This window comes from Diuraphis noxia, unplaced genomic scaffold (genome assembly GCF_037042655.1).
Source record: "Diuraphis noxia isolate RWA-SAM2 unplaced genomic scaffold, SU_Dnox_SAM2 contig0001, whole genome shotgun sequence".
In the NCBI taxonomy this organism is placed as follows: Eukaryota; Metazoa; Arthropoda; class Insecta; order Hemiptera; family Aphididae; genus Diuraphis; species Diuraphis noxia.
Genome location: NW_028301711.1, coordinates 63,211,037 through 63,222,622, shown reverse-complemented (window position 1 = coordinate 63,222,622; position 11,586 = coordinate 63,211,037). Strand labels below are relative to the sequence as shown.

At 25.3% G+C, this 11,586-nt stretch overlaps 1 protein-coding gene across 1 annotated transcript; it reads right to left on the bottom strand.

Annotated features, from left to right (window-relative positions):
- Positions 1-3,978: 3,978 nt before the first annotated feature.
- LOC149061224 (uncharacterized) lies at positions 3,979-10,543 on the bottom strand. The gene is made up of 7 exons (XM_089230883.1): positions 10,434-10,543; positions 6,932-7,370; positions 6,704-6,853; positions 6,327-6,449; positions 5,619-5,869; positions 5,335-5,497; positions 3,979-4,109 (listed from the first exon to the last, which is right to left on the bottom strand). Exons 2-7 carry the CDS (start codon positions 7,365-7,367, stop codon positions 3,979-3,981), a joined length of 1,254 nt encoding a protein of 417 aa, XP_089087009.1. The 5' UTR covers positions 7,368-7,370; positions 10,434-10,543.
- Between the last annotated feature and the right edge of the window lie 1,043 nt (positions 10,544-11,586).

Genomic DNA, 11,586 nt, shown 5'->3' with positions numbered 1-11,586 from the left:
TTATAAAAAACCTAATTTGGCAAACGCTTTGTTTCTAATGAAATGTATATGGTCATTAAAAGAGAGGTTAACATCAAACCAAACTCCAAGGTCATTTACTATAGATACTCTTTGTAAACTAATATCTGCTACAGAATAATTAAATATAATTTTCGTCTTTTTCAAAGAAAAAGTAATCGTGGAACATTTTTTAAGTTTAAATATAAATCATTTTTTTGACACCACCTAAAGATATTATCTAAATCAAACTGGAGTTTAATAGCATCATCCATGGTCCTAATTCCTCTAAATATTTTTGCATCATAGGCAAACAGTAAGATTTTTGAATATGTAACTACTTCTGATATACCTATCGTTAATAAAAAGACAGAATAATATCGGAGATAAGTGCGGTATCCTTGAGGAACTCCTGAGGTAACGTTAATTTTTTCAGACAGATGGTTGCCATATTTGATAACCTGAGTACGGCCAGAGATAAACGAATGAAACTATGAAATAAGTGGTTCAGCAAAACCATAAGATTCAAGTTTATTTATTAATAGTTTGTGATTTATTCTATCAAATGCTTTCTCTATATCCGTATAAATAACATCAGTTTGTGATTGAGTACCTACTAAACGACTGTAAGATCGATTGTTTGAATATCGAATATGCTTAAGTTTGTAACTGTTGATCTGTTTTGTCTAAAACCATGTTGATTATTTGAAAGTAATGGATTACATAATTTCGTAAGAATGTTGTTAGAATATCACTGTATAAGAAAAACGATTCTGAGCGGAGACGGTGTACTTTAGAAGTTTCAAGTACCCACGAATAATATTATACAATCACAACAAAATAACTAAAATAGTTATTCTAGGTTTTTATTGTGTAATTTCGTCCAAATTTGAACTTAAAATGACTATAAAAATAAAATTTGCTTATGTATTTATTAGATTTTTTGTTAACAGAATTAATTACTTTACGCGGAATCTTGTTTTAAATTGTCAATCCTAAGATATAAAAGCTGAAAATTTTATAAATTTTTAACTACAAAATAATTATTCAATTTTAAATTTGATAAATTTTGTCAAAATTCGATCTTTAAATGCTTATAAAAAAAAATTGTGCCCATGTATTTTTAATATTTTGCAACTGATATTGTAACAATATATCAGGAGCCTTGCATTAAATTTTTACACTTTTTGGCCCAACAGATAAAACCTTGTAAACCCTATTGATATTTATAGAAAAAAAAAACTAAAAAAATTGAAAACTGTAAATGTCCGTAAACAGCTCAAAAAGAGTCAAAACATTTTCAAAATTGTATGATGTATAGGAAATGCTAATATAAACATTCAGTGAAATTTTGATGCATCTATAGTTGTTCGTTTTTGAATTACAACAAAATAAGGAAATCGCTACATGAGAAATCGAGTGAATATATAATGTTGTAAAAATTTGAATTTCAAACGCTCATAAAAAATTAATTTGACTTTCCGGTAGAGAATTTTTTTTTTGTTAAAGGTAGAAAAACTTATGAGTACTCTTGTATTACATTTTCAAATCTTAGATTTAAAAAGAAAAATTTTTACGAAGTCTTAACTCAAAATAATTTGCTAATTTTCGTGATTTTTCCATATTTTGTCAATTTTTTAACTTTAAATGCTTATAAAAAAAAAACTGTGACTAAGGATTTTTAATATTTTTCATCTGCCTTTGAAACAATATACTAGGAGCCTTCTATTAAATTTTCAAGCTTTTTTAACCAACAAATACAATTATATTGATATGATTGATATGAAAAAAAAAACTAAAAAAAGATGGAAAATGTTCCTAAACAGTTCAAAATAAATCAAAATATTTTGAAAATATTATCGTCTATAGAAAATGCGAATATAAACAACCAGTGAAAATGTCATGTTTCTACGGTTATTTGTTTTAAAGTTACACCAAATACCAAATTTAATTTTGTCCTCCCCAACGCACCAAAGATATTCACTTTCCAATCGAACAAACTACTGAAGTTGAAAATCGAAGCATTATTTCGACTACTTATCGGGTACACAGACGCAAAAATAAATCGTTCCACTCAGAATCTAAAATTGTGTAACAAATAACTAAATAGAGAATTTGTATAAAAATTACATTATAAATAAATTTAGAGTTGAATTATTGATTTATAAAATTTTGTCGAAACACAACTGTAATAGTTTCCAGTGGCACAAATAGGTGGGGGTTTAGGGGGTTTAGCCTTCTTAAAATTGTATTGTTGTAACTTAAATAAATAAATAATTACTTGTAAATTGAATTTCAAAAATCACTAGGTAACTAGTTAGGTTAGATTAAATAATTACTTGTAAATTGAATTTCAAAAATCACTAGGTAACTAGTTAGGTACGAGGTACCTACCTTCCTACCTTAACGTGTAGGCTCAAACTTAATATGATCCTTATGATGCTATCAATGTATTGTATATTCATATAAATAAATTATACCATTGAAAAGATATAATATATATGACATATTATATTAATCAATAGGTACATAATATTATATTAAATTTATACATTATTAATTATATGCTTACAATAAATTAATAGTACTTAGTATGTGTAGATAGTTTCGGACTCAAGCACTCAACTACAATTCTAAATTCTGAGTCTGGGACGAACTGAGATTATGAACCATATACGCTTATTCATTGAAGCATAATCAATTATATTAAACTCATAAGGTCATAAGTAGGTAATCCAGTAAATTTTTGTTGAAAGACTTACATAACATATTTATGTAGGTATAATGTATAATTAACATTTAATGTGGTAAGTATTAAATTTAAAAAACAAATTTATTAAAACAAACGATAAAAACATTCCTAATAATTGATTTGTGTAGGTACAATACTTAAGATATTTTAATTAATTAAACTCCAATTTTCCGAGGCTCCGGTTTGATTAAAAATTGGTACATAATAAATAACACGATACCAAACAGTTTTCTAGTAGTCAACATTTTAACCATGAGGTGCCAGGGTAGCACACCTGTCTAAGTTTATGTTTAAGACGTAAATGACGTATAAAATATTTATTGAATAAATAATTGAAAAAGCTCTAGCCGTTTAATAATAAATTGTCATGTTGTACCTCACGAGTTGTTAATATTTTATGTACTTTTTGCTTTTTATTTTCATGGTGGTGACCAGTGGGGGGTACGGGTACCTACTCAAAGGTCAAAGCTTCAAATGTTTAGGTTGAAATTTCAAAAGTATGAACCTAAATCTTTATTCTTAAATCTTAATACATATATGGTGAATAAATTGGTAAAAACCCATCATTGTGAAAAATCACAATGTCCATACACTCCCAAGTAACACGTGGATGTTAATAAAATATTAATAGAATATTCACTAAGAATATATGCAATATGTAAAGAATATTCTTCATTCACATAAAGATCTTCTATGAATATGCATATATTAGGAAAAAATTGCAAAATGAGTCTACTATAGATAGTCCATGAATATTCGGTCTCATTGAATCAACTATAAATAGTCTTATAGGAATATTCATATAGTAATTTGAATTATTTATAGAATATTCTTTGGGTATTTAAAATTAAATAATATATGAATAACTCATAATTATTCCTATACATGATTACCAAAATACTACTTGATGATGAATATCATATTCTATTAATAATAAAACTCATATCCATTGGTTGTGAATATATTAATTGATTTTAGATTATATAGAGATATATAATATATATACATATATTTTTATATTTTTTTTATGATATTTGCATACAATATATATATATGGACTAACTTATTATTTAAAAATCTTGCATTTAAATGCAATATTTAAGACTATCTTACTAAAAAAAAATAAACCAAAATCAACTTTGAAACACTCATATATTTTATATTCTGTGTAAAAAGAAAAAAAAATAGTTAATATTAAATAGTAGTAAGAACACATTTTTATGTTTAAATTAATTAATATTAACATTTAAAACGATAGTCTTATTTGCTCTTTCCCCTGCTTTGGTTAGCCAAATACTTGCTACAGATTCAATTTCTTTAATTGTTTTTTCTGAATTATTGTGAGATGAATGAACAGCTTCTAAAACAATTACATACTATATAATTAGAACATATATATTAAATGAATACCAAACTGTATAGTGTATATGCATAGTATAGATGATCAATAAAAAAGATGATCAATTTATTTTCATTTATAGGAGGGGCTTGGAAAATGTACAAAAGGGGCGTAGAATAGAAGAGGATCGGACCCACTTATTATATAAATAGCGGACACTATCATATTATTTATTGATTAATTATAAGGTATTAGCTTGTTGTCACTGCTGCAGTGAACAAAAAATCATTTGATATTAATATAACACTAATATATCCTCAAGTAAAGTAAAAAATATCCCAGTAATATAAAAGTAAAAATCTGCACTCTTGAATTATGCAAAAAAAAAAAAATAAACTATACAGTAAAATTTTAGGATAAAATATATGCAACTAATTGCAAAATTATTATTGGTCTATTAATCAAAAACTAGCAACTGTGAATCAAATGTTTAAGGATACAAATACATTTTATAAATTCATCGTTACCAATAATTGATAATGTTAAAACATGTTAATGATAACTATTTAATAAATTAAGAAAAAAATATCACCATGAATTTTTAATGCCAATAATAGTAATCGCAATCCCTAAAATTGTGTCAAAGTATGAAATTTGAAAGTGTGTTTAAATTACTATATCACAATTTTATTTTATTGAACCTTCAAGTTTGTTAAATAGGTTCTATTTTTTTTTAATTTAAAAAAAAATGCAATTTGGATTCAATCTAAAAATCATTTATTGATGTATGGTATTAACATTAAAGAAATTGACTGTAAATTTATATTTTAATTAATAATTCATGCTATATATGGTTTTTTATAGTAACTTCAACTAATTCTTATAAACATATTATTGAAATTGTAGTTATTAATGTTGTACTATTAATTTGAGTAAATTAATATATAAATTAATTAATAATAATTTAATTTTGTTCACAGTAATGAAATAATATATTTATACATATTATTATTTAATTTATATTATGTGTTATTGGCTGAAGAAATATAATTGGTGCTAGTTTTTATAGCATTGATTTCTTATTTAGATTAATTTGATTTAAGACTATTTGTGTGGAATGAACATTTGGATATTTTAAGGGCTGAGTAGCAATCAATAAAATGACAGATTAAATTGAATTATGTATTTTGAAAATAAGTAAATAAATAATAAATTTGTTATTTATATTTAAAAAGATCATATTTACTTGTGAGTAATGATGCCAAAATAGTTTTGTTAAATGGTAGTTTATTGTTCTTATGCCCAGTATAACTAAATGATTTAGCATAATTATCAGTTATCAATTTTCTTAAGATGCGCCTGACCGACTCTTTGAAAGATGATCCTCCAATCAATGCTAAAGTTTTAACCTAAACATTTAATGAATCATATTTTAAAGACATATTTGATATGATACTTAATATATTGTAATATTAAGATTTACAAGTATAACAAATATATATATATATGTCATGTATTAACATAACTTACAATTTGATCATAGAGTGAAGAATTATTATTCAAGTCGTTAGTTATTTCATTTAGTGAATTCTCATCAGATACAGGAAATTTAGAAAAAACATTTTCTACTTCAGGGCGGCCATTTATTGATGTTTCATCTAGAGGTTTCAACTTATCTTTGAGGTCGTTAACCATAACCATTATGATATTGAGATACTTTGTATGTTCCTCAGATCTGGCATTCAGAGTAACAAGCTGTCTCATGACTTGCCTTTGGAATTCTGTTAGGATTTAATATTATTAAAAAATTTTTTAATATCAATAATATATAGTTAAATATAAGTTAGGTATTATTATACCTATTTAATAAATTATATAATAAATATATATTAATATCAACAAATGTCTCCCGAACAATTTATTATTAGGACAATTATAGTGGTTATTTTCTTAGGAAAATAAACTATGAAATATAAACATATTTTGAAATGAAAAAGTAAGACATGTATAAATATTCTATAGAACAATGAAAAATATTAAAAATCCAAGTGATTGTTAAAAACTAGAATTGTATAAAATGAGCATTATTTATTAATAGTAAACTATTAATCAGCTTGATAATATGATAATAAAGGTATTTTACCTATATTGAAATTAAACTAAATATACATTTCTCATACGTAAGTCCAAAAACTTTGTATTAAATTTTTTTAAATAAATTATATGTTTTGTTTGTACCTGAATCACTACAGTTATTTGTAGTTGATAATGATGAATTGATTAGAGCAGCTTCTTTGTTTACTTCAGCCGGTAATTCGAGAAGTAAGTTAGAAGATTTTTCCAAATCTGCAGAGTTGTTTTCTGTAAACCATAAATAAATGAATATCATTTAATTATTTAATTAGTTATGAATTAAATAAAAGTATAATAATTTATACATAGGTAGTTAATTTAAAGTTTAAAATATTCAGTGTCCTTTGATATGATTTAACCAAAATATGTAATAATTAATTTACTTTCAAACCATTATAGGTATATAATATGTATAATAATTAATAGGTGTATTTTAAAATGAATTTTAATGTATAAATTATTATATAAAGCACAAAACTTACCTAAGGATTGTTGTAAATCAGACTTATTTAATCCTTCTTCAAAAACATTATAGTCATCATCAATTAGTAATATATTATTAGTAATTTCATCTTCATCACAATAATTAATTTCAACTGTGTTGTTTTTTTCTTCTACGATTGTTTCTAAATCTAAATGAAATAAACAGATAATAGAATAAAAACATTGTTTAGGAGAACATTACATTCAGATATCAATATAAAACATACTTGGACATTTTGGATATGGTGGTACATCATAAGATGTAGGCTGTTCTTCATCACTACTTTCATCATTACCCTGCAGTGTATGTTTTTTATTCAATACATTGTTATTGTTTGCATTTGTACGTTTACGATTTTTGAAAATAGTTGAGAATTTTGGTGTGTCAGATTCTGAAGAAGTTTCCGCAAGAGTTTTGTTAGCAAATTTAGAGGCTTCATTATAATTTGAAAACATTCTTGTACAAATCACTTTAATGGCATATGAAGACCAATCATTATTTGGAGTTAATCTATTTTTAATTGCTGCTTGCATCTTTATTAAGCCAATATGTGAAGGCCATAGACATGTATCAAAATTTATCATCCAATTATTTGGAATAACTTCGATAGTATTTTTTTCATGAATAAATTTAACGACATACCACCCACAAACTGCAGACATGATCTATAATCAATATAAAATTTATATTATATATATATATATATATATATATATAAAGTGAATGCTTTTATAATGTATTAAATAACTAAACACATATTTGTAGACAGCTTGCATAATAATATAGTAATGAAAATAAATAAAATATAGTATGATAATTATCGAACAGATATTGAACAGTTCAATAGGTATATTTACAAATAAAATTGTTAAGTAAAAACTAAAAATGTGAAAGAGAAAATTAAATAAGATTTTAAATAATATCAATTTTCAATATGTAGTAATGGTATAACTACAAAACTTCTGTCATAGGGCAAACGTATTAATTTTTGATAGACATCTGATAATGGCCAATGTGAATAACTTTTGCTTAACTCATTAACAACATGAATTCCAAATATTGATGAAGAACAAGGTTTTGTGTAAAAGTCAGATATATTATTATATTTCAAACCAATAATAACCACTTCATTCGATGTCCGGCAATAGGCAAAGTTTTTAATTTCAATAATAGTGCCACATTTTAGTTTGCAACACGAATCTTGCAATTTTAAACAAAGTTTAAAGTTAGAAAAAGTTACTTGTTTGTACTGAGGGTCAGTAGTATCATTAATTAAAATGCCATTATTATATATTTTTTCTAATTTAAAACTATTAGGCTGAATTTTAACTGTAGGTGATATCTGTAGTAAAGATCTTTCTTCTGAAAACCGTCGTACTATTTGTGATAAAACATTGTTGTGTGCTCTTAAAAGTTTTTTTATTTTCTGTAGGTAATTTTCAGAAGAAAAATTACTAAATAAGTTTAAATTTCCGTACTTTCTGGCATCGTCAGTCAAATGTAGTAAATTATGAAAATTGTGAGATAAAATTTGAGGACCATAAATTAATTTAGAAGAAACAACAAAATGCCTTAGTAACTCTTCAGCATAGTCAGTCATAGTTGGCAATAAGGTATCAGACAACAATATACGGATTGCAGCATGTAATGTTAAGAAATGATCATATTTCTGTTCATTTAAATTGTTTTTTAAAACAATTATACCAGTATACAACAGGAATTGTCTAAATTCTGTGGCTTTATACCGTTTAGCCTCTTTAATTGGTCTTGGTTTTCTTGCGAATTCGAGAGGAATATATTTAACTAATTGTAACAACGAATCAGATATGATCCCCACAATCCTTGATGGTAATTTATGAGGGGGGCGCCCAAAACACCAAGTGTTAACTAGCAATTTCTTAACCACTCCTAGACATATTAAGTGCATATAATCTAGTGGGACTTCAGTAACTAAACCTAAATTAGGAATTCGCTGAAGGATAGTATGACCAGTATGGTGTTCTTGATCTGATTGATTTAAAAAATCTTCATCAGTTCTTTTAATAAAATCAATATCAGGGAAAATAACATGATCCAGGTATTCTCCTTCTTGAGTACATTTGGAACATGACGAGTACCCACTATGTCCTTTGATTTTTAAAACACTTGCTTTAGCAACAGCATCAAACAATAACATGACAATTTTAAAATTAAAATGTCTAGTGCCTATATGTATACCATTTAATGTTAAATTAACAGCTTCATTAACAAACTCTTCTAAAAAGTTATTAAAATCAGATGGTTTATCGTAGCCATGGTAGATGCCTACACAAAAAATATTTGAAGAAAATAATAAGTTATTGGTATTAGTTATCAAACATAAAATTGGATAAACTTGACTTAATGATGAGTCACTTAGGGGTAAACCATCAATATTAATTCCAACGTTAATAACACTCATATTGGACAAATCAATTTTTTCAAGCATACTGATAATACCATTTTCTAAACCAAAATGGTAGTATTTTCCTGGATTTATGTCTCTCAAAACAGTTTTTCTTTGTGTATTTAAAAATGACCTTGGGCATTTGGGTAAATTTTGTAAGCTAGGTATTTGTCTTTGAATTAATAGAAGTTCACCCAAAGCAACATGAGTAATTTTATTCTTAATTGCCCATGCTCGTAATTGATCAGGAATAGAAATAATTGTTGAGTTCTCTAACTCACTGCTGTCCTTATTTACAACATTGTCAGGTAAACTTGAGGGTAAACTGGAGGTTTGAACAGATGAAATTGTTGGTAATATTAAAGAATCATTTTCTGTTTCATATAATTGTGGACAAGGTATACTTGTGACATTATTATTGCATAACGCATTTGATATTTCAGTAGCAGAATTAGGCTCACACTGGACAACTGAACTAGGATTCTTGAAAGTAACTGTTGATGTTGCATTATTCTTTCTCAAATTATCCAAATTTTGAAGTTCATGCCTCACATTTTTATTAAATTGAGATTTTGATGTCAAACGTATCTTTTTATTGTAATCCAGTTTAATGCTACCAAAAAAATGCTAATAAAATACCTACCTATGTTACTGAATTTGAATTCTTAGGGCCAGTCTACGAGGATAAAGTCTATGTAGATAAGATAGAAAGACTTTATACTGTATATCTATATAATAAGATAAAAAGAAGTTAGAAATACAAATCTATGATAAATTATAAAATTACACAATTTGTGTTAGACATCTAATTTTATATCACATGTGCATGTTTCTGATCTTATAAAGTAGTTACTAACCAAAATTTAAATATAAATATAATTTGAAGTCACTTATTGATACGAGTATATAACTATTTAGTATTTTAATAAAAACTTATTAAAACCATGGATTATGAGTCAGATAAAATATGTTAAGTGTATAAGGTGTAAACCGTATCTACTATTAAATGTAACTTATAATGGGACTATACCTATTATATACTTATAATTAATTTTTACAGACAACATATTAAAATATAAAGTTAATATATTGTTATTAATGTTCACTATGTAATTTTGACTAAAACAATAACATACCTAGTAGAGATTATACAAAACATAACATGATATTTTTTTTTTAGTAAGTCAATTAATAAATATAGCTGTAAACCAAAGCAAAATACTATTTTATATTTTTATGATTACTGCAGTATAATAAATAGGTATAGTCGCATAGATCTAAAATATTAAAAATAAAAACTTACCAGTATTAGGAATACCTATACCTAGGTATTTCACGTTGACGAATATCAATAGATTCAAATAAACAATTAATTAAACGACTTTTGAATGCCAATTGAAATTAACACATGACTTCGAGCATCACTTACTATATATTAAAATACAAAATATTGTATACAACTTGAAAATATGGAAATAACAAAATCGCTAAACGTCGCGCACCATCATATAATAATTATAAATTGTGCAAATAAAATTTAAAAAGTTAAGTGATGAGTGGTTATGATACCAATAGATTCAAATAAACAACAAATTAAACAACTTTCGAATGCCAATTGAAATTAACACATGACTACTTAATATTTAATACAAAATGTTGTATACAACTTGAAAATAACAAAATCGCTAAACGTCGCGCACCATGCATATATAATAATAAATAGTGCTAATAAAACTTAAAAAGTTAAAAGTGATGAGTGGTTATGACATTGATACACACACACACCACCATGTATACGCATTACGCAATAGTACACATATAATTATACATATTATTATAGATATTAACGCATGGGGAATTCCAGGACGTTTATTTTATCAGTAAGTTGTTTCTATCTTCATTTCAGATTATTCATAGGATGTTCATAATCAAATTTTGAAAAAATCATTATAACTTAAACGTATATAATATTATCGTCTTATAAAATGAATATTCATAATATCAACTTTATATCTTTATATTTATATATATTATATATAATATATTTTCTGCATAACATTCATCATATAACAGGACATATCATTCCTTATGAATGTTCTTTCTAGATTGTTCATAGAGTGTTCTAAATAAAATTATAAAAACATAATTATGTATATAATATTATAGAAAGAATATTCATAATATCCACTGTATCTCCTTATGCTTAGAACATTCATGACAGGACATTCCTTAGAAATGTTCATTTTAGGTTATTCATTGAATGTTCTAAATAAAATTATGAAAATATAATTATGTATATAATATTATAGAATGAATATTCATAATATCCACCGTATCTCTTTATGCTTAGAACATTCATGACAGGACATTTCTTATAAATGTTCATTCGAGGTTATTCATTGAATGTTCTAAATTAAATTATGAAAACATAATTATGTATATAATATTATAGAATC

Coding starts and splice junctions, on each gene's coding strand:
- LOC149061224 (XM_089230883.1), bottom strand. CDS start 7,367: ATGTCTGCAGTTTGTGGGTGGTATGTCGTTAAATTTATTCATGAAAAA. Junction 5,870..6,326: donor AAATAACTGTAGTGATTCAG/GTACAAACAAAA, acceptor AAATCCTAACAG/AATTCCAAAGGCAAGTCATG. Junction 5,498..5,618: donor CTTCACTCTATGATCAAATT/GTAAGTTATGTT, acceptor TTAAATGTTTAG/GTTAAAACTTTAGCATTGAT.